The sequence below is a fragment of the Mauremys reevesii genome, linkage group 13 (assembly GCF_016161935.1).
Source record: "Mauremys reevesii isolate NIE-2019 linkage group 13, ASM1616193v1, whole genome shotgun sequence".
NCBI lineage: Eukaryota > Metazoa > Chordata > Testudines > Geoemydidae > Mauremys > Mauremys reevesii.
The window spans coordinates 21,443,972-21,471,047 of NC_052635.1; the positions used below are offsets into that span (position 1 = coordinate 21,443,972).

A 27,076-nucleotide genomic window follows, 5' to 3' on the forward strand; every position below is an offset into this window, starting at 1 on the left:
GATGATGCCTGTAATTGGCAAGAAGGCAGAAACAGGCAGATCTGGGGTTAACACATGAGGAAAACCTGCCTGACACTCTAAGCTATGTGGCCCAGCAAGTTCTGTGCTTGCAGGAGACAAGACTGGGCAGTTGCTTATTGGCACAAGTTCCTCCCACTTTTCTTGCAGTCCGTACCCACAACATTCCCACGTGCAATGATTTTGCAGCAGCTGAATGTCCAGTCTCACTGCTGAAGGGGAGATCTGATTCCAGCATCTCGCCTACCTAACCTCTCTGCAAAGCTGCCTTGTGCAGCACACTGGTAAGAGCAGAACAGAACTGCAAACATGCATCTGAAGAAGTGAGCTGTAGCCCACGAAAGCCTGAGGCTCAAATAAATTTGTTAGTCTCTATGGTGCCACAAGTACTTCTGTTCTTTTTGCGGATACAGACTAACACGGCTGCTACTCTGAGAACTGCAATTGTTTCTCTCCAGCATGGAAGCAGCATGTTCCTTTGTCACATACACTTACCTTGTGTTACAACAGTGTTAGATGTTTGCATTGAAAAGGCTCAGTGCTGCTGCAAACTCACTAGTCTTTGGGCCCAAGTTATCTTAACGGAAAATCCTGGCTTCTGCCCTTGCTCCCCCAGTAATTTGCAGATGCGGTTTAAGGTCTCTGTAGTAATGTCCAAACACGTGAGTGTACTGACACTTCAGGCGCTTTGATGTCTAAGTGACCTAAATGGTGAGCACAAAAAGGGAAAGTGGTTAATAAGCCTTAGAAGAAACTCAGGCTCTTAACTCCTGGGGTACTGAGGACATCCTCATTTTTCACTGAGCTCCTCAGGATCTCTCTTGTCCTCAGCATTTCCCCCATCTCCAGAATAAGTTCCCCCACCTCCCCAGCCTCCCCTTTTGGCCCTCTGAATGATGCCTCCCCCTCGGTCAGTGAAGGCACTCTGGGCTCTTCTGTGTATTGCCTACCCCTTTTGAACCAATGAGCTGGTAGAAGTTGCTCTCTAGCCACCTGAATCCTGAGATGAACCTGATTTTGTCAGCAGTCACTTCCTCTGACATTTTACAGGGAGCCGTTTTTCAATGGGACCAATTAATTCTCATTTACAAAGGCGATTGGGAGTTGAGCACAACTCCCTGTTCTCTGTTGCTCCTTGCAATTCAGACCTCTCTCCAGTAACCCTCACCGTCTTCAGCTTTCGTGTCATCCTTGACCATGAACCCTTCTTCTCTTCCATCTGCAAAATATGCTTATCACTGACTCTGTAGCACCACTTGGGCACGCCGCTCCCCCTGTTGAAAGCTTAGAAGAAGAGTTTATCTTCCTTTATCTTGGCAATTGCAGTTCCCTGCCCTAAGACCTCCCTATGTCCCTGTTTCCCAGGCTGCAGCATGTACAGAATGTTGCTGCTTGAATATACATGAAAGAAACATGAATTCTCAGCCACCATCCTGAAACAACCCCACTTGCCCTCTGTGCAATTCAGAATCTCCCTCTGTTTATAAACAACCTTTCGTGGACTTTCTGTAGCCAGCCTAACAGAGCCTGCATTGGGTCTCTCTTCTCCCTTTCCCTCTCCCGACGGACTTTGTGCACTTGCTCCAGATGACTGCCCTCCTTGCTCCCCACCCTCTTCCAGCTCTGGCCTCCACTCTGCTCATCCCCAGTCAGGCCATTGGTGTGTGCGGTCAGGCGCAGCCCCCTGCATCTCTGCAACTCCTCAGCTCTCCTTACCACGCTCAGCTTCATGCATCTCTTTTTCCCCATGAAAGTGACTGGGAATTAAGTGCCTAGTTGCTATTTGTGCCTTTGAAAATCTCCTTCCTCTTCATTTGTGTCTCCCTCAGCTGTTAGTGAACCCACTCAATAAAGTGTTTGGGGTTGTAGTTTGCATGAAAGATACTACACGGGCTGGAACTGCCCCAGGCTTTACTGATACTGTGCTTGGGTGCAAAGGAAACAGGAAGTAGGCTCCTTGATCAGCCAGCAACAATCAGGCTGCAGGAGAAAATCCTCTTCTAATACGGCTGGTAGATCCACTGACTTGTCAGTGTCTGTTCAGGCTGCCAAAATTAAGGTGACAGATGTAGGATTCAGACATTACCACTGCCCATTTTATCGTGCGCTTGTATTTATACTGTTCAATAGAATAGGCTGTAGTGTTGTACAGGATGTGGAACAGATTCTGCTCCCATTACTCACCATGGAGAAATAACTGGCTGGGTGGTAGTACTGCTGAAAGGCATCTGGGGATTATAATGGATCACAATTGAATACGAGTCAGCAATGTGATGCAGTTGGAAAAAAGGTGAATATCATTCTTGGGTGTATTAACAGGAGTTTTGTGTATGTAAGTCACAGCAAGTATTTGTCCCACTGTACTTGGAACCGGTGAGGCCTCAGCTGGAGTACTGTGTACAGAGTTCTGGATACTACATTTTAGGAAAGATGTCGACACGTTGGAGAGTCCAGAGGAGAGCAACAGAACTGATCAAACGTTTTGAATACCTGAGCTCAGCGGAAAGATTAAAAAAACACTGGACATGTTTAGTGTTGAGAAAAGAAGACTCGGAGACAGAGGGGGCTGATTGTCTTCTAGCATGTTAAAGGCTGTTATAATGTGAGGACAGTGATCAATTGTTCTCCAGGTCCACTGACAGTAGGGCAAGAAGTAATGCGCTTAATCTGCAGCAAGGGTGATTGAAGTGAGATATTAGAAAAAACTTTCTAACTCTGAGGGTAGTTAAGCTCTGGAACAGGCTTCTAAGAGAGGTTGTAGAATCCCCATCGTTGGAGGTTTTTAAAGCAGGTGGGACAAACACCTGTCCAGGATGGTCTAGGTTTACTTGGCCCTGCCTCAGCCCAAGAGTTGGACTTGACGCCTCGAGCTCCCTTCCAGCCTGACATTTCTATGCTCTATGGGAGAGAGGGGTGTGATGTCACTAGGGATCAGAGGCACATGCAGAGTTACCTATGCAAAAGTGGAATGGACATGATAAATTGGGGGTGGAATCATGGCTGCCCTGGTGTCCTGTGGAAGGGAAGGCATGTGGTACCTGCTGAAAGGGTGGCAGAGAGGCTGCTGCAGCTTGAATTCTGTCTGAGTCAGCCAGAATCCTTTCAATAGCTACCCTTGTATCATAGCCCCTCTGCATCCTGATGGACTCTAGCTTTAAAGTCACAAACTAGCCAGGCTCTGCGGTAAGCTGAGTCTTCGAGATTCCAAGTAATACATTCACATTTTAACTTTGAAACAAGTTTATATTTAATTGCAATTAAAAAAAGATGTAAAAATATTTATTTGCATCTCCCACAGTACCCCCTCGTGGCTTCCCTCCCACAAAGACCATAGAAATGAGTCTCTGCAGAGATACAATCTACACAAGGATTAGCTAGTTCCATAAGAGCTGGACATGGTCCTTGAACTCTAGCTCCATTATCAGCATCACATAAAGACATGAAAAGGTCTGAATACAATGAAGAAAGAAGCTGGGGGAGAGGGGGGATGCAGCCATTTTTACCATATGGCAGAGACAGGGGCGGCTCTATCAATTTCGCCGCCCCAAGCACGGCGGCACGCCACGGGGGGCGCTCTGCCGGTCGCCAGTCCTGCGGCTCCGGTGGACCTCCTGCAGACGTGCCTGCGGAGGGTCCACTGGTCCCGCGGCTCCGCTGGACCTCCCGCAGGCACGTCTGCGGATGCTCCACCAAAGCCGCAGGACCAGCGGACCCTCCACAGACGTGCCTGCGGGAGGTCCACCGGAGCCGCCTGCTGCCCTCCCGGTGACCGGCAGAGCACCCCCCACGGCATGCCGCCCCAAGAAAACGCTTGGCGTGCTGGGGTCTGGAGCTGCCCCTGGGCAGAGATATTGCAAAGGTGGAAAGATACATAGATCTGGGGGGAGGGATAGTTCAGTGGTTTGAGCATTGGCCTGCTAAACCCAGGGTTGTGAGTTCAATCCTTGAGGAGGCCATTTGGGGATTGGTCCTGCTTTGAGCAGGGGGTTGGACTACATGATCTCCTGAGGTCCCTTCCAACCCTGAGATTCTATGATAGATCCTTGGCATCATCACTCCATTTTAACTAGGGTTGCCACCTTTCTAATTCCTGGTAATTAGACCCCACCCCCAAGGTCCTGCCCCATCCTGCCTCTTCCCTTGAGGCCCCGCCCCTGCTCCACCTCTTCCCCCAAGGCCCCGTCCCCATTGCTCACTCTACTCCACCACCCCCTGTCGCTAACTGATGATCTCAGGGAGCCTGCCTGCAGGTAGGAGGTGGCCCCAGCTGAGCAAGTGTTGGCGCGGGTTAATGCCCTGGTGCCTCCCTCTGCCCCACAGTAACTGGGCCTTTGGTTCAGGTGCCATTTAGGGTTGCCAGGACCCTGAAAATCTGGCACAGAAGCCAGAAACTAGACTGTCCGGGTAGAAACTGGATGGGTGGCAATCTTAATTTTAACATGTGCCTATTACTGCAGAATAAAGCTGTGACTTTGCACCCAACTCTTCCCTCCCCCCCCAGAAGTCGATGGGAGTTGTGCAGATTCAGGCTCCTCATTTCAGCTGAGCTCAGTATATTTGAAAGTGGAAAATCCTACCTCTTCCGCATTTGTAGTATAATAGAGGAAACCGCCTTTTAAGGAAGTTGAGTGTCACTGTGGTGACATCTTTCAGTCCCTGGTGGGATGAATGGGTTTGAACATAAACAGGGGGGGGGGGAGGGGGGACGGAGTTTGTGTTAGTAAATAATTAAAATTTAACATAATCTATAATTTAATCTGTAGTGTATATTATAATGCATAATCTACTTCATAATTTAATCTAAAATAACATTAAAATGCAAAATATGTTGTGTAACACACTTGATGAGGAAATGGTAGTTGGTTGTTACTGAGACAAGGGTTTTAGAGGACAGCATTTCTTCAGTGGTAACTTTAAACCACCACTTGTGAGTATGGATTCAGTCATCCCAAATGTGAAAATAAACAGTGTCTATTACAATACATTATCATCATGGATTCCACCTATATACAGTATCTATCTACTGAATATCTGCCTTATCTTTCTAGCTGTCTTTTTAAAACACGTATAGAGTAAATATAGGCTTGGAAAATTGTTCTTAGCTGATATGGTGTGAATGGTTGCAGGCGTGAAGTCTGATTATGTTGATTGGATATTGTCTAATCTGATTCTGATTGTGTACTGCTTTGATCCTTATTTTGATATGACTGCATAATACTGTAGTGATTCGGAAAGCTTTGTGATTTAGACAGTTCTTGTTTTCTGAGCTGAATAGAGTGAGGAGACAGAAATGCACAGGGGGTGTGAGCAGGGATGACAGGTTTTCCATACTCCTAACAAAACCTCCTCAAAGCCTTTTAGCAAGCTGCTCAGCAGAAACACAAGAAACTTGTATTTTTGAAGAGCGCTTTAGGAAACTTGGAATGGATTTTACATAATTTAACTAAGTACAGCAAAGCCACTTGCTTGTATACCTGATACCAAAATAAACCAGTTGGAAGAAGTTTGCTGTGCAATGATTTATTCAAATCCCTCTCTGTATACCGTGGAACAAAATCCTCTTCAATATCTGGGAAAGAATCAGTGCACTTCAAACTGTGTAACCCAAATGAAAACTAACTACCAGACTTATTAAATGGAATCCATTGGCCCTATACTCTTTTATGTGCAGCCTGTCATCCCCGCCCTTTCCAACGTAATATCTGACCCAGACAAGCTGGCTGGAAGAATAACTGAACTGGAATCTCCACTTGATAACTGTGTGTTGATGCTAATGTATAGTAGTATAGACCTTGAGCCCCCATTTCTTGTGTACACAGTGTGAAGTCGATGGGAATTTTGAGGGCATATAAATCACAGGATTGGCCCCACAATCAGTTCTCCGATTGCTATCTTTATTGCAATGGTATCATGTGAATAACATAGGGGAGACAAAAAAGGGCGGGGAATCACCTTAGCTAAGGATAATGAAAATGTTAAACTCTGCACCTCTGTGAAGAGTGACGAAGGGATGGTGCCATTGCAGTCAATGTTTCTCTCCAAAGAAAGTGCCAGAACACTCAAGCTCATGCACTCTCCGACTGGTGCTTCATAACGAGATTCCAGACAGCCTTTTCTTCACTTGCTCTCTGCTGCGTTTCTTGAAGACTTTTTAATTCAAGTTACATAAATCTTTTATTTTATTATTATTTTAATCTGGAGTGATGGAAGGTGAGGATTTGTGTGAGAGTTTTGGGGCAATGGCTTAATAGTCTACAGTGTTTAACCATTTTTACACACATTTTTCTGGTCTTAAGTCAAGTATTAAATCAAAATCCAGTCATGAAACTAGGTGATCTTGGAAACTGATCTTAAAATCCATGTGTATAACACTAGGGATAATCAGAATTTCATATAGTATAGTCATATATGATGTAGGATATCTTTAAAACAAGCTTTCTCTTTAAAATATAACCTATTATTACGTTCTTCCATACTACAATTAACAATCTTATTGTAAGATTCACATTTATTTTAAATTTACTGTAGATCTAATATATTTTGTCTCAGGAGAATTACATGAGCGCAATTTCAGATTAATTTTTAACACAGGTCAGGGAAATGTTTTAATAAATCCCACCGAACTAGAAATGATCACGATAAAACTATCTGCACATTTGTGTTCTTCTTCAAGGTAGTGTCATCAGGAAAAGAGCTAGTTAAAGGTATTTTTATTCTTAAATATCTTTGCACAATAAAGTAAATATGGGCAGGTCTCCATGCCTGGAACAGTCAAATGAGACTTTTTTTTTTTTTTAAAAATATGCTACAGCCCCATTTCTGAATAGGTCTCTCAACTGATAGATAAATACTGGGTTTTTCCAAGGAGCCTAAAGGAATTTGGTGCTCAAGTACCACTGACTTTCCATGGGAGTGGAGTGCTTACTTCCCTTAAGCCCCTTTGAAAATCCCAGTCATAAATATTACACTCATTTGTGTGTCCATAGAAGCATTTGTACTCTCAAATGCAGCTGTTGTATGTATTACTACCAGATTTATGCATGCAAATACCCTTTCAAGAAGCAAGCGTAGAGCCCTTTTTGAAAATTTAGTTCTTTTGGTCATATCTTGACATTGATCCATGCACGGAATTTTCTGCTGAGGTGGATGACAGTTCTAAAAAGCAGATGGAGGCAGGACATGGTATCTGAGTGATAGAAATTGAAGCTCAGGCCATGAGACATGCCCTTCTGTTTGATTTGGGATGATCTTGATATTAACTACAGCATGCTGTGATAGTCTGATGTTGCTTTGGGACCTGCTTATGAACATGACTGGGAATTGTCATGTAGGAATTATTGTGTTATCTGGTTGTGGTTAATTTTTATTTATTTATTTATTTATTTTTGCATCACAAAACATTTCTTTTGCTGAAGCAACAAGGAAGTGACACATTGTAAAAATGTCCTTTTATTATTTCAGACGTATAATGGTCAGAATGAGAATAATGAAGACTATGAAATCCCTCCTATAACTCCTCCTAACCTCCCGGAGCCCTCGCTTCTTCACTTGGTGGATCATGAAACCGGGTATCATTCACTGTGTCACGGCCTCCCTCCAAATAGCCTGATACCAGCATATTCCTATCAGAACATGGACCTTCCAGCCATCATGGTGTCTAATATGTTGAGTCAGGATGGGCATCTTCTCTCCAGCCAACTACCTACGGTGAGTAAAGTTTTCTGTTTTATCATGTTCTGTTTGACCTGATACAATCCACTTTGTGTCATTATGAGTCATTTGAATTTAGAAGGATATTTCTGGAAAAAACATTTCCAACTAAGGATTGAATAAAGGCAATGAACACCGAGCTGCCTTCAGTTGGACAGGGAGCATATCTCAAAGATGGGGGTGGTTTGATTGTTTCTGTAGAAGTCATTTGCATGGCCATGGTCATGGTGCTTTTCAGCATAATTTTGTATTTTAAATTCTGTGCCTTTTTGGACCCTGTTAATAACCTAATTGTATTCAAGGGGTGGTTTTGTATTTCGCTCTTGGTGCATAATGTCATACACATTGATTCTTGCCTTTAGGGAGTGAAGTATGCATGCTTTATTTTTCCTGCATACTTTGGTTGGGTCATCCAAAACACATTGGAAAAAATAACCCCAACTATACATACAGTATGATGGGGGCTAATTTAGCTACAACTAATCAGGAAAGAGATCTTGGAGTCATCGTGGATAGTTCTCTGAAGACGTCCGCGCAGTGTGCAGCAGCAGTCAAAAAAGCAAACAGGATGTTAGGAATCATTAAAAAAGGGATAGAGAATAAGATGGAGAATATCTTATTGCTGTTATATAAATCCATGGTACGCCCACATCTTGAATACTGTGTACAGATGTGGTCTCCTCGTCTCAAAAAAGATATAGTGGCATTAGAAAACGTTCAGAGAAGGGCAACAAAAATGATTAGGGGTTTGGAACGGGTCCCATATGAGGAGATATTAAAGAGGCTAGGACTTTTCAGCTTGGAAAAGAGGAGACTAAAGGGGGGAATATGTTAGAGGTATATAAAATCATGAGTGGTGTGGAGAAAGTGAATAAGGAAAAGTTATTTACTTATTCCCATAATACAAGAACTAGGGGCCACCAAATGAAATTAATGGGCATCAGGTTTAAAACAAATAAAAGGAAGTTCTTCACACAGCGCACAGTCAACCTGTGGAACTCCTTGCCTGAGGAGGTTGTGAAGGCTAGGACTATAACTAGGTTTAAAAGAGAACTAGATAAATTCATGGAGGTTAAGTCCATTAATGGCTACTAGCCAGGATGGGTAAGGAATGGTGTCCTTAGCCTCTGTTTGTCAGAGGGTAGAAATGGATGGCAGGAGAGAGATCACTTGATCATTACCTGTTAGGTTTGCTCCCTCTGGGACACCTGGCATTGGTCACTGTCAGTAGACAGGATACTGGGGTGGATGGACCTTTGGTCTGACCCAGTGTGGCCATTGTTATGTTCTTACGTTAAAACAAAGCATCCAAAAAAGATCCCAGGGCACTTCAATATTGATGATCTTTTGAATAATAAATATACCACTGCGTTCGTTACAAGTACTGTAAAATGGGAGCAATCTGCTCACTGGCCTAGTAAAAAGGTTAAGGTGTGGCATGGACTACCTCATTCTATGGTTTAAAAGCCCATTTAGTGAAAGAACTGAGCCTACCCCATGTCCTCTCAAAGTCAGTGGGAGCTTTGCTCATGACTTTGAGGGGAGCATGATCAGTCTCCCGTCCTGCATAGGTTAGAGATGGCAGTCCTAAAATGCCTTTTGGGTTACTTTGGAACAAGGCGATATCTTCAGAAGTTTCATGTTAACCTATTGCAGAAAGGACTAGCATAGGGATACTGAATTAAAAATGGAGGTCTGAGGGGAAAAAAAAGCTTATTTAACCCAGTATAGAGATCAGTTCAGCACAGAACCAGCCATGTTGTGTAAGCTTTTGTCTTGATTTCATCAGCTGTATTGAATTTATGATGAAGTCATTTAATAATATTTTCCCTTTTAGCAGATTTAACTACATGGTAGGTTTTCTGTATTAGTTGCTTCTAAGATCATTGATTTCCATGGGTGTCACTGGAATGCATCAATATCAAACAGAGCTAATTTTGTTTAATTAACATGCCTGCATCTCCACAACCATCCTAGCTAAAGAGTATTTGCTTTTCCTTGCCTCAGTAGATAAGGGTCTGAAAGGTAGTAGTGTTCATAGGAGCTATTATCACTTTCTCTAGGAATGCACCAAAGCTCCCAAAATCCTTGGTGTGTCTGCACTTTTTTTCTGCCTTGATAAAGTTTGTGTGTTTAAAAACGATTGAGCATGATATTGGAAACAGATCTCTTTCTGTGAAATTAAATATTACATTGGGCTCCTCTTTAGCTTTTAGGTTCTTAGTTCATTAAATTATTCATTTCTGAGACAAAAAGAGTCAATTTTGTATGAAAGATGTTTTCCCTAGTTTAATTTAAAGCACAGCCCCTACTTCTGACCCCTATTTTCATACCACAATATTTTTACCCTGTGTTGATTGTCTCATTTTTGCGAAGTGATATTGCATTGATAAATCAGTTTCTAAAATACCCAAAGAAACAAGAATAGTGGGATTTATTAAGCAGCTTCTGAATGTCTGAAATAATTTATTTTAGAGTAGTCCTTGGGAAATGTTCTCTTTCTTATTTTATGGTTCTGTTTTACAAATGCAGCATCTTGACAATAAATCAGGACTGAGCTAGGGAAGATAAGAAGGGGGCTTAGTATGCTGAAAACAGAATAGAGAGATTGAGTTGTTTCCCCCTTACCACTAAAATTAAAAATCCAGGGAACCCTGAATTTTCCAGCTGATAGTGAATTGGAAGTGTTTGGTTTTAAAGCAAAGCCATTGGGAAAGATATCTCCATAGGTCCCAGCGGTAACGAGGCAGATCAGTCAATGAATTGTGTAGTAATTTTAGGCCCAAATGAAATCCTTTCTTACCCGCCTGTCAAACACTTTTCCTCTATCAACTTTTTGTTACAGGCTGACCCCCCTTTTCCCTTACAAATTGGCCAAATTCTGCCTTTGGATGCACGGACAGGGATCCCATTGACTCCAGTGTGTGCACATGGCAGTACAGCGTTTGTCCCAATGTGCGTGTGTAAGACTGATTAGCATTAATGGGAGCTGTGCACGCACATGAGGGAACAATAAAATCCCAGAGATGGAGCAGATTTTTAAATTTGTATCATTAATATCTTCTGCCCGCATGCCCATCAAGTCATAACCCACTTGGTAATGGTCTAATGAAGTAGACTGTGCTTCAGGCATTTCTTGGGTGACATTGCAGGGCGTCTGAAGTGCTGTGGTCCTCCCTGAAAGTTACCCGTATTTAAGGTAGATATTTGCAACAGGAAAAATTCATTCTGAGGAGGAACATGTTTACTGACTTGACAATAACAAAGCAGTAATTGTTTCACTGTGTGTAGTAATGGGGGCATCAGCCAGTTAGGAAGGTGACTCTTGTTTGAGAGTTCAGCAGGAAGCCTGATGAGATTTGGTCTTTGTTTCAAGACCTAAATGACTAATGCAAATGTTAAGGGTATTAACACGCCTCCTATGTGCTTTGGCTCGCAATGGTCTGTACATTTTTTTGCATACACAGATGTTTCCTACCTTTGCTGCTATTTATTTTATTTCTGGAGTAAAAATATTTTTAATGAAAGGGAAAAATTATAATTGCAAGAAGTTTGGGATACAAATTTTAAATGTTGTTAAGAATTTATGTCCAGTAGCTAGGATTTTTTCATGTGCGCTAGCAGGGAATGCTATACAGGAGCTCAGATTAGATGATCACAGTGGTCCCTTCTGGGCTTACAAAATCTGAATCAGATAAAAGATTCCCGTTTTGGCCCATTTTTGAAACACGACCACACAGCCCAGGGAGCCAGGACACTGGGGTTCTATTGTTGGCTCTTTAATGACTCAATGTGGGACTTTTAACAAACTATTTCACCTTGCAGTGCTACTTTCTGTACAATGGGGATAGCAATTTCCTACCTCCTTGGGGTAATGTGAAGCTTCATGAAATGGTTGGAAAGTGTTAGTTATCAGATTCTTGGATAGGAGACACTACAGGATTGCAAAGCATCCCTTATTCCCAATTGCTTTTTGAGCAGTAGAGTAAATGTCATTTCCCATTGCTCTCAATAATGCCTAGATCACGTCATTTTAATAGTCCTTGTTAGGGTATTGATAAAATGGGACCTTGTATTACATCTCCAGAACAGTAACCTGACCAAGGAGGTTTTGCAAAACTAAGGTCACCTCCATATTTGCTATCAACAGTCTCCCTTCCTCGGCACCTCCTCTGCGCTACCTGCTTTTGCTCAGCCAGTTGCTCCTCGGGCATTTCAGACTGCTCCATGAGATCTAGTGTCTGGTCTCCCTCTTGCAGACTCATGTTTCCTTGGGACACAATTAGATAGCATTGCCAACCATCCCAGATTCCCTAGCAACGTCCCTTGTTCTGGATTGATTTGCAAGGGGATCAAAAAGCTGCTGATTTTATTCCTCTTCTTTCTATCTGAGTGTTTGATATGTCCTGGCTGGCTTGAATTGGGTGTTCATCTTCAAACCTCTTCCTTTGTTGAAGATGTGAGGTTCAGCACATTTGTGTGGCACACGGGACATTCCAAACTTCCTGTACAGGCTGCCTCTGTGGAAGAGCAGAACTTTGAAGGAGAAGAAAGAGGCCTACAGAAAACTTGACAGTGGTTAGGCTGCTGGTGTGCTGTGATCATAGCCTCCCATGTTGACTGATGTAGTTTCCTTGTACCCTCATCTGTCTGTCCCTTTGTGGTCACTTGTCTTATACTTAGATTGCCAGCTCTTTGGGGTGAGGGACTGTCTTTTTGTTCTATGTTTGTGCAGCACCTTGGACCATGGGGTCCTGGTCCATGACTGTGGCTCAGAGGCGATATGATAATATAAATAATAATAATTGAATAGATAGCACTGGGATTCCAGCGCTGCAGGATGGACAGTGAGAGAGAGAGGGGTCACTGAATGTGTGTGTGTGTGCGCGCGCGCGCTCTTATGAGAGAGAAACCTCAACATGGGGAGGTTGGGGAGAGAAAACTACATAGATGGATATTTCTTGTCATTAATAAACAAATTAAATGTACCAGACACGGGCCAAAAATTCAAGTGTTTTCCCCCCTGAAAAATTTCAAATCAAAATGTTTTGTTCAAAATGTTCTGAAGAAAATCTCAGATCTTTCTATATGAAATTGTAAACAAAATGACATTTTTGCACTACATTTTGAATCACAATTTTTTGATTGTTTCAGTTTTCATAAATCAAAAAGATTTCACATTTTGGGTTATTGTCCCTTACCCTCTTCCTTTTTTACTCCCCTCCTTTTTTTTAACTCATAAATAGGGCCCTACCAAATTCATGGCCATGAAATCTGGTCTCCCCCTGTGAAATCTGGTCTTTTGTGTGATTTTACCCTATACTATACAGATTTCACGGGGGTGGGGAGACCAGCGTTTCTCAAATTGTGGGTCCTGACCCAAAAGGGAGTTGCAGGGGGATCACAAGGTTATTTTAGGGGGTCACAGTATTGCCACCCTTACTTCTGCACTGCCTTCAGAGCTGGGCAGCATACTATACCATGCTACCCTTACTTCTGCGCTGCTGCTGGCAGTGGCTCTGCCTTCAGAGCTGGGCTCCCGGCCAGCAGCCACCACTCGCCAGCTGCTTAGCTCTGAAGGCAGTGCCGTTGCCAGCAGCAGCACAGAAGTAAGAGTAGCAGTACTGCAACACCACTCCTCCCCCCAACCTTGTGACTCCTACACAACTCCTTTTTGGGTCAGGACCCCTACAATTACAACACCGTGAAATTTCAGATTTAAATAGCTGAAATCATGAAATTTACCATTTAAAAAATCCTATGACTGTGAAATTGACCAAAATGGACCATGAATTTGGTAGGGCCCTACTGATAAATGAGGGTGGGCAGGAAAGGGAATCCTCCAAATCTGTTTTTCCCATCCTTTTCCAGTGGGGACAAAACGGGGGCAAAGGAGGAGGGAATGTAAAAAAGGGGGGAAAGGGCAGGGGGAATCTAAAGTCCAAAATCACAAACAAAATGAAAATTGTGATTTGAAACAAAACAGAATTAACATTTTTGTTTCATTTCAAATGTTTTTGTGGAAGAATCTCCTTGAAATAGCAGTGCTTTTGTGAAACATTTTTATTTCAATGAGGCTGCATTTTTTGATGGAGAAGTTTTTCAACTGAACAATGTTGAGCCACTCTGCTGTGTTCTCAGGATCTCTGTTCTATCCTGTGCCTGCTCCTCTGGCTGAGGGCGGGTAGCCCTGTGGATGGTTTTGTTCTATTCTCCTCTCTGGCCCTCGGTCCTTTTCCTCAGCACCTGAATCATGCAGAAAGCTAGCTGACGTTCTCTCCATTGATACGTGGAAAGCATGCTGCTGTGTCACTAGTAAGGAAGCATTTTTTGTGCAAAATTTCCTGCACAAATAAAAATCATAACATGAAGTAGCAAAGCAAAAAGCTGAGATGCAACCGTAGGTATCTTCCTCAGGCCTGAATTTTAAGGAATATCATTACAAACACAGTGAGAATAAATGGAGATGGTTTTTGTGCCACCTTGGACTCAGGTGCATAATTACAGATACTATTAGTTAACCACACCTAATACCTCAGTCAGAATCAGTGGCCTGTTGTGTTGAGTGCTGTGCAAACATACAGGACACGATCCCTGCTCCAATGAGCCTATGACCTACAAGATGCACGAGTGAATTAAATAAACAATAGGAAAGAAGGGCTGGAAGTGGGCTGGTGGAGAAGGGCATTGAAGTCTTTGGGAGTTTTGCCATAAGTTTAAGTGAGATTAGGATTTGACCCCTTGTGTTCACTCTCTTACATTATGTGCTCATCTTGGTAATGTAGATGGTTCTGTAATGTAGTGGCGAGGTTTTCTTCTCTTGCCTGTGTCACTGTTAATACAAATGGTGACTTTTCACAGGTTGGGGAAATAGGTGAAGGTGATGAGAGGAAAGAAGGTGGTGGGAAATATGAGGGGCAGGGAGCGAGATGGCAGAGGTCAAGAGAATGGGAGAGCTAGAAAGGATGGAGGAGAGAAGGAAGGTGTCCTGGGCTGGGGATAGGCAAGGGGTGGAGAGATGGGAGGAACACAAGGATAGTCAGAGGCAGGGAAAAGTGTGGGGGCTGGTCAGAAAAGGTTGCTTTTTTATGGGAAATTTTTTGACAAAACCCAACCCCCCCAAATTGTCAGGTTTTTTTTCCCACTTTCTCTCTGTTTTTTGCCTCCAAAAAATAGGGGGGAAATAAAAACGGGAGGGGAGAGGGAGAGAAAAAAGGGACAGTGAGTGGGGGGGGAAAGAAAAACAGAAAATGTTTTAGTGAGAGAGGAAAACATTTCGAACAAAATGAAAATTTCCCTCCCCTTCCAAAAACCAATAATATAGAAAAATGGCGTTTTCTGTCAGAAAAAGAGAGTTTTGAAAGAAAAATGTTGACCAGCTTCAGTGAACACAAGGATTTTTGCCTGGAGCCAGAAGTTGTTGCTACCTGTCTGTGTCCATCAGGAGTGTCTGTGGTGATGGGGCGGGCAGCAGAGCACGTTCTGGGCCTTGGCACTGTGGGCGAGGGTGCCGTCTGAGTTGGGGTGATTACTGAGGACAGAACATTGAAGAGAGTGGTGCAGCCAGAGCAGCTTGGATGAAAGTGACCGAAGGCAGCCCAGCCCCAGCCTTTGAAAAAGCTGAGGTTAAATTGGCAGTGGTAGCAGGGAGAATGGGAGCATGTTGGGTTAAAGAGCTGTTGTGAATAAATGAGTTTTCAGAAGGGATTTGGAAGAACATGTTTGACAGAAACAAAGGGTGATCAAGGTCAGAGCTGAAGAATTTCCAATGCAGTGCAAACATATTTCCATAAATATTAGATAGGGGTCTCAGAATGTCTGCGTCCCTCATCGTGTGAGACTCCTGAATGGAGCCTGTCAGCTCTGAAGGCTCCCCTACCAGGGGGTGGCTCCTGTGCCACACTCCAAGCAGAGAGGAGGAGTTGAGGGAGTATCCTGGCCCAGAGATGGAACTTTACTGCACTGTGACAGGAAACGGCACTCGCAGTGACTCCTGCTGGGCCCTCCTGTGCTGCCCTGGGCCAGGCTACCCTCTCTGCACACAGCTCTGCCCTCAACCATTTTGGACTGGGCTTCCCTGGCTGTGCAGGGGTTCATCCCGTAAAGGGGAGAAGTCCCCTGAGTCTATTGAGGGCCCAGCCTCTACACCTAATAGCAGCGCTGCTGGTCAGCCAGATGGGAGCCCATTGACAGCTCCAACACTGGCCCAGTTTGGAACTGCGCCTGCCATTGTAACTTACCATTGACTCAAACACTTGGGGTCACGTTGTTTCAAACCTGCTCCTAGGAGATGAATATCACAAAACTCCATGTGAACAAACACTAACTCCAGGAACATAGCTTTGTTTTTCCATGGTCCTAGCCTGGCACAATGGCAGTGAAAGGATATTAGAGCACTGGAAATGCAAAATGACTGGGGCATTCCTCCCTTGGGCTTGGACATTGTGTGTGACTGGTTCAGGGAGAGGGTTTGAGATGCTGACGGTATCATTGCCGAGAGTTCTGTCCCCTTGCTCCTCTCCTACAGGTTCCACCACGATAGGGGCAGAACCAAGGACATTATTGTTTCATACACTGTTGTGTGTGTGGAAGCTTCAGTGTCTTAGATACCATGCAATGGTATCTATTAGCAAGTGCTGACCTTTTAGCGGTGATCACTGTATTATAGGGGAAACTGGTAGCAACCCCTGTATCTAATCTGCCTAACACTTTCCATCATAAAACATTCTTGTGACTGTATTTGAGAAGTCCAGAAACGTCCATGGTTAGCAATAGGCCTTTGAAATGTATGAGTGCATTTTCTTTGTTCAACAAAATTCCATTGAGTTTTTCTGAGCTGTAAACTGTTGAAAGTCAACTTTTATTTCACTTCTGTCTCTGCTATGTCTTAGGAAAATGTTGGCAGCCCACCGAAGTAATAACTGAACATGAACATTCTAAGGTTGGGCCTACACTGCCACCAAATTAGCAGCAGCAGCAATCACTGTGCTGAGAGTGCCTGGGAGCTGCCAGAGCAGCTATATTGGAGGATTAGGAAGAGTTGGGCCAGGCTGAGCTCCCCCACACCAGACTACAACCTCCAGTGTCCCATGTGGGGCAGAAGTTCTCCTAGATCACTGTGGGAAAGAGAGCCAGCCTGGGCTCCCCATAACCATCCTCTGGACTCAGTGGGCTAACAGATTTCTCCTCCTACTAGCTAGTGTAGTTAGTCCTGTAGGTCAAGCTGTAGCAGTTTGAGCACCAGGGCTAGAAGTTCAAGGTTCAAATCCAGTGCATGGGGGGAGTTGTTACAATTACAAAAAAAATTGAAAATTGTATATTCTGTCCACACACACATTAAGGCTTGGCCTACACTACAGGCTTATGTCAGTATAATTGCATTGCTTGGGTGTGGAAAATTCACCCCGCTGAGTGACACGGTTATACTGACCTAACCCCCAGTGTAGGTAGCACTATATTGATGGGAGGGCTTCTCTGACTGCCTCTTGGGAAGGTGGAGTAGCTATGCCAGGGTTTCTCCAGTTCACCGCTGCTCCGGGCCAATGGGAGCTGCTGGGAGTGGCGTCCAGTAAGTCCCTTCCAGCAGCTCCGCAACCAGTGGGAGCCGCGACCAGTGGAAGCTGCGATCAGCTGGGATCTGCAGACGGGGCAGGTAAACACACCGGCCCGGCCCGCCAGAGGCTTTCCCTACACAAGTGGCGACCACTGTTTGAGAAACCCTGACCTATGCCGACGGGAGAAGCTCTCCCATCAACATAGGTAGTGTCTTCGCTAAGTGCTACAGTAGCGCAGCTGCAGTGCTATACAGATAGATAAGCTCTGAGTTAAAAGAAAATTAAGGTTGCAAGAACTCGGAAGTTAGACTATGCCAGTTTTACAGTTGCCAATGTAACCTTAATTCAGCCCCTGGTATATATGCATCATGATACAGTCTTTAACTATAGCATATGCTGTTTTTTCCGCGTAACCCCTGTCTTATTTAATGCACAGGATACATACACGAAGCAGAGTTAAGATTGCAAGGGCGTCTGTAAATCTGGAACTTCCTAACAACCGACTGCTTGATTTTGCAACCTAAATAACTTACTTTTAACTTTGTGGCAGTTTTGAATGAAATATAAATAAAAGCCAAATAAACAATCCACCTGTAAACAATCTGCCTATCTCTCAATGAGAAATGGAAACTAAAAATAGCCACTTCCTTTGGCTGGAGCTGGGATGTGTAGGTATGTCTGCGTAATGGGGGAGATGAAGACTCCCCTCTCCCTGATCAAAGCCTAGAGTCATTAAACATGCAAATGGTCGAAGACTATAGATTGTGAACTGTTCAGGGTAGGGTGCTTTGTGTTTAGAAAATGCTTCACGCAGTGCGGGCCCCGAACACAATCTGAATAATAAATAATAAACAGCAATATTAAATCAGACATTTGAAATGTCAAATGGAACCATCCTTGTGTTGCTGCATTTTCTCTTCTGATTCACTACCTTTTCTTCTTCTGTCGCTGAATGTGTCTTTGCTCCATGTGTCTCCCTCCTTGTTGCTTCTCCCCATTTCTCAGGCCTTATTCCTTTTCCCCAAGCGCCCCAGTTCCCACCCCCTTGGTTCTCTCTTCATGACATTTCCAACAGCTTCCCCCACCCCAGCAATTTCTCTCTCGGCGTCCAATCCTGCAAACAGCTGTGCCCCCCTAGTATCGTTATTCCTGCACATTGTCAGCGGGACCTAGCAGGTGTAACTTTTCCCGGGATCAAACCCTTGGTCATCTCTGTTCTCTTTCCTCACACTGCTCACATACTTGAATCCACTCTTTCTCCTGAGTCAGACCTGCTGTGCTGATGAGCCCTTACATAACTGTGTGCTCCCTTAGGGCCAGATCCAAATCTCACTGAAGTCAGTGCAAGTCTTAATAATTTATTGTTAGTTATTTGTATTGTGATACTGCCTCAGAGCCCCAGGCATGGACATTGTACGAGGCACCGTACAGATACAGAGCAAAAAGAGGGTCTCTGCCCTAAGGAGCTTACACTCTAAAGATAATAATTGATTACAATTAGTTTTGGATCATATGGGGCGGCTCTAGGGCACGGGCAGGCAGGCTGCCTCTGGCGGTTTGCCTGCCGCTGGTCCCGCGGCTTCGGCGGACGCCTGCGGGAGGTCCGCCGAAGCCGCGGGACCAGCGGACCCTCCGCAGGCAAGCCACAGAAGGCAGCCTGCCTGCCGCTCTCGCGGCGCCGGCAGAGCGCCCCCCACGGCTTGCCGCCCCAAGCACGCGTTTGGCGTGCTGGGGCCTGGAGCCGCCCCTGTGGATCATTTTCTAACACAGGAAACAGCCCCCAAAGGAAACCAATTAGAAATTTACTAGAAAAACAAGTGTTAGCTATTTGCTGTTTCTCCGAGGTATGGAAATTGTTAAATGTGGTTTTTAGCTTGGCAGATGGTATAATTTCTTTATTGTTTATAAATATTTAAATACGTACCTATTTAAATAAATAAATATATCTCAAATTCCTACCTATTGTAAATAAAAGTTACATATTTTAAATAAATATGTATTAAAAGTATTCTTTGTAATTTAGCACTATTCCTTTATAAGAGGATTTAAAGGAACAGTGTCATGAACAGGATATTGCTATTGTTATGGTAGAATCCAGAGGTCTCTGCTGAGACCAGGGTTCCATTGTGTTAAGTGCTTTACAAACACACAGTGAGAGACAGTCCCGGACCAAAAGAGCTCACAGTCTAAATGGTCCAGGTAGTCACCGAACAGAGGGGGAAACAAACAAAAAAATTATTTCAGTGAGACTTATTTCAAATATGAAATTAGTGAAATCCCATCCCCCACGTTCATACTGCATATATCACCATAGCATTCCTTGGCCTAGCACTGAATCAAACCCAATGGCTTAGATTATTAGAGCTGAACAATTAAAAAGGAAATTGAATTGCGTTCCCTCTAGCTCTGGTATTCATCTCCTTTTTTTTGTTTTACTTCAGCACGAGAACAGGCTGGAAGTCAGCTTTGCTTCTATATGTAAGTTAGGCCCTGATCCCGCAATGTTTAAATATCATGGAATTGCACCTTAGTCAGTTTCACTTTCCTGTTTTCCTGCATGGGGGAGGGGATGCTTATTTTACTGATTTTTAGAAAACCTGTTCCCATTGGAATTTTGTTTCTTTATCATTTAAAACAACATTTCCATGTGCTTTAGGATTGGGGGGGATCTTAAATCTGGCAGCAAATTTGCTCTTATCATGGCCCTAAAATGAAGAAAATCCTGTAGAATGATTGGCTGCATTGTTCATAATCGGGCTGTGATTCTGTCCCACTCCTCCTCCTTCCCCTCAGAATTATGGGTCAGATTGTAGCTGGTGGACCCCGGCCCAAGACATGATCTCTGTCTTTCCAGACGTGGAAGAAGGGAGGTCATAGCCTCTGTGGCATGGCATACTCTCTGTGCTGGATGCTGTGGAAGGCCCTCATGGGCTGAGGTGTGCAGGCGGGACATGGGAAGGCAACACTCAGAGGAAAGTTATGTCTGCACTCCTACCGCATTGTAAATGTCTGTGTGACCAGGGGCTATATTATTGTGATTTAGTTCTGGGGGTTGGGGGGAGAGGGGTTGCTTTCATAACTGGAGAGTTCATTTTGAGGAGATATCCTCCCCGTGCCTTAAAATTCCACCTGTTTAGCCATAAGTCCATGGAGCCAGGATTTTGCCTAATGTATTTATTTTTTTTAAAACAAGAACTCAATGGAACTCACCCAGGTAGGCAAAAATCCTTTGCAGGAGAGATGGAATGATAAGGTACCAGGACCGTATGTCTTACTTTTCCACGTGGTAGCTGAGAGGACCTACTTTCCTGAGTTACAGTGTTTAGAAACACCTGTGATGCGCAATCAGAAATAAATAAACTTAAATACAGTGCTCCAGTTACCAGACCTATTGCTTAGGACAGCTGCAATAAAACAGAGCATGACGCCACACAAATCAAGCTGCAAACCAAATTAAATTCCAAATTAGCAGGCTTTACAACACAATGAACAGCAGTAATATTGGTGCAGTTTAATGTAGGGACAGGCTTTGTCAACACAGGGACTGACGGTGTCCAAAGAGTGAAACCTTATGGATTTTGACCCAAGATGGTTTGTGCCTCTCTGGAGTTGTACTAATTCTTTACATCTTGGGTTTTAACTAATTTGTAATTCTGCTCATTAGTGGTTCACCATTTAAAAACTAAACTGCCTAAGATAAGGCCTGGGTGGAAAATAATAATAATACAATCATATGTGAAGGTTTCTTTGTATTAAACGGAGCCCTGTTTGCAATCTCCTGCTAGTGTTTTTCTCAGAGGCAATAAATGAAAGAAATATGTCTTTTTAAATTTTATAAAACTCAGAAAAATGGTTTTAAACAGCTTTTCTTCACCTCCTATAATTATTTATTTTCAAACAGTCCTTCAGGGTAATGTTCCGTTTTCTTATTTCACACTCCTTTTTCTCATAAATGAACCATCACTTCAATAAATCATTATGAAAACAGAGACTAACACAAACCCTGAAAGGTTGAAAGATTTATGTAACACATTTATGTTTTCCATTTTCTCATTCTGGTACTCTGCTGCTAAAGCTAAGCTAATAAAAGCTGCTATTAATATTTCTTGTTGCCTAGCAACCGCAGAGAGGGAGTAATAGCTTTAGCTAGAAAAATAGATGACCGATAAGGAAAAATTCAATTCTTTTATTATCTCAAGGGAAAATGGGCTTTTACTGGAACATTATGATGTACGAGTGCGAAGTTGAATACAAAGGATATTTTTTCAGTTGTTTTTCTATTTTTAATGAACATTATTTTGCCTTCACTAACTCTTTTAAGGCATTTGCCCCACCTCCTTGAGAGCTTAGTTTAGCAGCACCCACACATGCTCCTGTTAAGATTCTGTTGGCATTTTCATTTGAAAGTCCCCCCTTTTTTTCCGGGGTTTATCACTAGGTTATAAAATGTCACTCCAGGTTGGAACCTAGAAGACAAGTCTAGGAGGAAATTACTTTTATACGTATTTAAAAAATTAATAAACCAAAACCATGTTGCTCTTTCTAGATCACAGGAACGGGCGTTTGTAAAAAGTTGCTGTCTGAATTCTTTGCTTTGCACTCAGGTTTGGGAGTTTCTGTGCCTTTTGGGGTGGTTGAGCAGCAGTGCTGTGGTTAGTGGTCACACTTTCAAGGCAGCTTGTGTGCAGTGGGGTTTATAGGTACATGGGATGGTGTCTATATTCAAAGACTGATATGCCCAGGCAGGCAGAACTGTACAGTCAAGGTCTGGGCATGGACATGGATTCAGCACTGGAATTGTGTAAAGAGCCTTCCCAGTGCCATCCACCAATTCTCCCCCCAACAGCTGCTCCACAGGGGCAGCTGGAGCTCAGAGTTACACCTCACCATCTTGGCCAGTAGCTGCTGTAGGGCACATTGGTATGGTCTTGGCAGCTCACCAGCCAGGCACAAGTGGAAGCAACATCAATATCAGGTCTTCACTGAGTGGATCCTCAGGCAATGGACAAATATTGCAGGTTCTGGACTGTGAAGGAGCACGGCTGTCTAGGCCACTGTCTTTACAATATCTTTATTCCATGAATCCATAGGGGTACCAGTGGATGAGACCTAATTTCTCAACTAGACAACAGCATAGCGTGGCCATGGCTTGGGAGAGCTTGTGGAAATGTGGTAAATATGTTATCTGGTCTTTGTAGTAAGCTTTGCTGCAGATACTAAGGATAGGGCTGAGGACAAGGCAGGACCCTTACCTCCCTAGGTTATGTCTCATTCCAGACAAACCAGGAAACACGTGGTGTGAGCAGGCAGTTGGCATTAGTCCTCGTGGTGCTGAATGTGCACTCCTCCACCTGCTCTGCAGCACACTGAGCCCTGGGTGCCCAGAGACTTGCGGCTGGATCATTTCACGATCATGCTGCCCACTGAGATCCTGGGTCTGTGGAGAGGCTGAGTCAGCGGCAGTGTGACAGAGGTTGTTTTGGGACCCTATCCCTGAGCTGGAGGAGTGGCTTGCCGAGCAATTCACTGTCCTGGTGGCTTCAGGAGGAAGATGCAATCCAAGATAAGCTTTTAGATGATCACAATAGTCCCTTCTGGCCTTAAAGTCTATGAGTCTGTGTGCTAGATGTCCCGGTCCCACCCCAGTTGCTGTTGCCAACAGGCCAGGCCCACTGGGGAGTAATGGTGCCTGAGGCGTAGCTTTTACTTTGCAGTAAATTGACCTGCTGTTTCCATTTGCTTAAAATCCTCTTTCTGAGTCTTATTTGCAGCTTCCCTTAACTGCTGCGCCTCTTGGCTTGCACTGGCCTGCACTGTGTCTCGTTTGCCTGTGCTGCGTTGCCCTAGGTGGCCCCTGAGCAGCTCTGAAAGAGGCTGAGTATGCCTATTCCAAGGTCATGCCATGACCCTACCCAGCAGTGCATTTCAAAATCCCCTGCTTGCACACTCCTATAGCACGTGCTGTCTTCTGAAAGTTCAGCCCTCTCCATCCGGTTCTGGGAGATGCAGAGAGGTGACAACTTCCTTTGGTCTCTTGTGAGAATCAGGGGCAAAGCTCCTCTGGGCTTTAGTGGGAGTAGGACCACGTCCATTGACTTCATTAGCAATTGCAGATGCTCACCAGTTCCCATAACCAGGCCCTATATCCATGGGAGTGTTGAATGTGCATGAGTACAGATCAACCCCTGGTGTGGACCTTTCCAGGGCTTCCCACTTCAACCATGCTAATTAAATGGTCGAGATGCTAATATGTGAAATTCAGCAATTGCATCTGCACACTGGGTTACTTGTCCCTAGCCTGTTTGTACAGATATCTGTATCATATTGTACCTCAGCTCCATAGGAGACACTGCTGTGGCATTATTGTTATTACAGATGCTCAGATCCTCCAGTGAAGAGCACAGGATGTGGATGGATGAATAATTGTTCATGCTGGGATTTTCATATTTGCTGGAGGGAGGGAGTTAAGAGCACAACTCCTATTGATCTTTCAAAATCCCTTTGAAAATCCCAACCTTATTGTTCAGTGCCAACAATGCACTCAGTACGCTTAATACATCAAAATAGAGAGCCACTCCTCTGTAGAGTTCATCTGAAAGATAGATCTCTATCTGTGGGACCCAGAGAGGGGAACAATTCAGGTTTTTCCTTGTCCTCCATCCCTAATCAGTAATTAGTTCACTCCCTACTGGCCTCACAGAAAAGAGGGTTTTGAGGAGGGTCTGCAATGATGAGAGGCAAGGGGCCTGGAGCGCTGGGACTGGGAGATCATTCCATGCCTTGGGAACTGCAGGAAATAGCAAGGAGAGAGAAGTGGGAGTAGGATCTAAATGGGATGTCAAGGCTGGTGTGGCTGATATGGCAGAAATGGGAGGGGAGATGTGAGAAGAGAAGAGAGGAGGTCCCAGATGCCCCTAGCAATTTTAAACACACTGCATGGGAGATTTTCAAAAGCAGAGGTCAACTAGGTGCACAATTGCCTTTGGAGACATGGCTCCTATTAGTGCCTTTTAAAAATCTCCCCCTTCATACAGTATCATCCTGTCCGCTCAGATCTAAGAGAAGGGATTTAACCACAACCTCCGAAGTACTAGGCTGCAGGGTCTGGCCAATGGATAGCAGCTCTGATTTCCCTTTCAATAAGCATGTGTAAAGGGAGGCCCAGAATTCCATGTTACATGGGCAATACATGGTGTTTTCCCAGGATCGTAGAGGCTAGAGGTAGAAAAGACCTTTTAGGTCTTTGAATTCTTCCAGTTCTTCCATTAGCCAATGCAGAATTCCTGTCCACAGTTATATATGTATTTATATATTCTGCAGTTCTTTGCCACCCACTATGTCTCAATGGATGAGCTTCTACGACTTGAGAGAGACTATTCCACCACCTAATAGTAGATGTCACCCTTACGAGATTTTCCTGGACATTCAGCTGTAAATTTCCTGTGCCCCATTGCATCCCACAGAACATATGCCAAGCGGGATGATCATTTCTGTTTGCATTGCTCTGTGCATTTCTTGCCATTAGGAATTTGCAAAAATAATTCGGTTCATTTTTATAGCAATTTAGAATATTACCAATTTAAATGCAAACTTCTTTGGAACAATAATCAGAGCCGTAAATAAGCTGTTTGTCTAACACCAATGAGGAGGCTCATTGTGAGCAGCAGCATGTATGTATTAGTAGTGTAATTAAAATATCAATTACGCTGTGTTGACAGTTTGCCAAATAGCTGGCTTTTGTGCACAGTAAACTTAATCACTCCTAAACCTACTCACAAGGCCTGATGCAATCTTGAAACTGAACTAGTCCAAAATAACAACAGCGTTTGTTAAAGCACAGTTTCAGTATTACTCTACAAAAAGGTTCAACACTCCAAGCGCATATTTGGTATCATGTTTGGAAAATTATCTTTTAATGTACAATTTGTATTGCTGCAAAATGTCACGTACTCTGTAAACGCCTCACTGACATAAAACCCAAGATTTATTTCAGTCAATTGTGTTTCCTATGTCAGGTTGATAATGAGAAGTCTACTTTATGTGTGTGCTGTTTGTGTCTGGCTTGAAATTTGGGATTTCACAAAAGACGGTAGCATAAATAAAACACGATATAAATTAAAAATGTTGTGGAAAATAAAATCTGTGAATTACTGTAGCAGAGAAGATAATACAGCAGGAAGGAGATTTTCAGGAACAATATAAAGTGGCTGGGAATATGCACAGTAAATATGTTTAGGGTGTATGGGTGCCATTTCTAGTCCACTAATGAATTTAAAATCCATGTATATGATATATATGAGTATGCATGTATATACCTACATATATGAATGCTTATAACTTTGCTAAACGTAAACATTTTAGGCTGAAATTTTCTATTTTTCGTTGAATAGCTTTAATGACTCCATGCTTTGAAACAGGGGCTTGAAATTCAGAAGGGGGGTTGCCCTGGCATCAGGGACAGGCCTTTTGCCATCTCAATTTATGAGCTTCTGGAAATCGCAGTTCACACCTGCTTAGAAGAGAATCTGTGGAGTTTGGTAGCTAAATTCTCTGAAGAGTCTGTTTCTACTGAGCATGCTCCATCCCCTCACAGCTCCTATGTTCCGACTGGGCTGCACACGCACCATGCCATCGCCACACACCAGCTGAACATGCTCCATCCATCAGGAGCTGCATAGGCTGAGCAGGACTTTTCCTGCAGTTGTTCCACCCAGCTGCCAAGGGTTGTGGAGGTACCAGGCACTGGAGCTGAAAGCAGGGAGATTGTCTCTCCTGTGCTCTCAGTGTCCCCCTGCTGGAGCATAGGTAGCAAGGAAGAGAAGGAGGAATCAGTCTGACTGGAGTACTGAGGGGTGAGGAGCTGGGGTGGTGAGGGGTGTGACTGGGACACAAAGCTGTAAGATAGTGAGGGTGGGCTAGGACAAGGGGCTGAGTGGAGTTAGGGAACTGATTCTGGCATGAGGACAGACTGGAGGGGCCAAAGGCAGAAGGTATCGGATGTGGCGGGGGGGGACTCTGACCACTAAGTACGCTCCCTTCAGAACCTGGAGTAGAACTAAGGATCCCTGAGTCTCATCATTCCTCTGCCATCAGCAAATACCTGTGAGACGCGCTGGCAAAATCTGTGGCTCTGTTCCCTCTAATGGGTGGCCCACAGGTAGGATGACAACCTACTACTGCCACCAGTTACTCTGGTAACAGAAGTAGCAGAGGTGTGTGCTGTGGATCTAAGAGCCCTAACCCTGCTGAGGAACCATATGGGGGTCAATACAGTTCCACATGGAATTTCTATTTTTTTTTCAAACCTAGGAAATTACATCCAAAAAACCTACATTAAAAGAATGATAAGGTTGCAAAGTCAAGTACTCAAAAGTTAGAAATTGCCATCTTTTAAGGTATCCATGTAATCTTAATTCAGCCCCCTTGTGCATATGCATCATAGCGCATTCAGTCTTTAATTACATGAACACATACCATTTGTAATTAAAGACTGTATCATAATTTCCTCCGTCAAAGATGACAGTGTCATACTGATGTCTAAGAGTTTCAGGTTCTGGAATTTGCATACTCTATACTTTGACTATAACCTTTTTGAGAACAATAAATGACGGTGGCAGCAATATGCAGTTTTTCAAAGGCAGGGACTAAAAGGGGAGTCTCATCAGAAGTTAACTGCAAGCTTCAGTATATATGGGGCCAAAAGATGTTTAATATCTATAGACAGGGGTATTTTGTTTGTTTCTAATGGGGGATCCCTTTGGCTTCACTAGTAATTTCTAGATGATAATAACCCC

The 27,076-nt window shown here is 43.8% G+C and overlaps 1 protein-coding gene across 8 annotated transcripts in view; it reads left to right on the forward strand.

Moving 5' to 3' along the window:
• TOX2 (TOX high mobility group box family member 2) overlaps positions 1–27,076 on the forward strand; it is a 257,961-nt gene that overhangs the window by 131,827 nt on the left and 99,058 nt on the right. For all 8 annotated transcript variants that reach the window (XM_039499255.1, XM_039499252.1, XM_039499258.1 and 5 more), the window contains exon 3: positions 7,480–7,725. In XM_039499255.1, the coding sequence (XP_039355189.1) occupies positions 7,480–7,725 (246 nt within the window). The remainder of the gene's footprint in view (positions 1–7,479; positions 7,726–27,076) is intronic.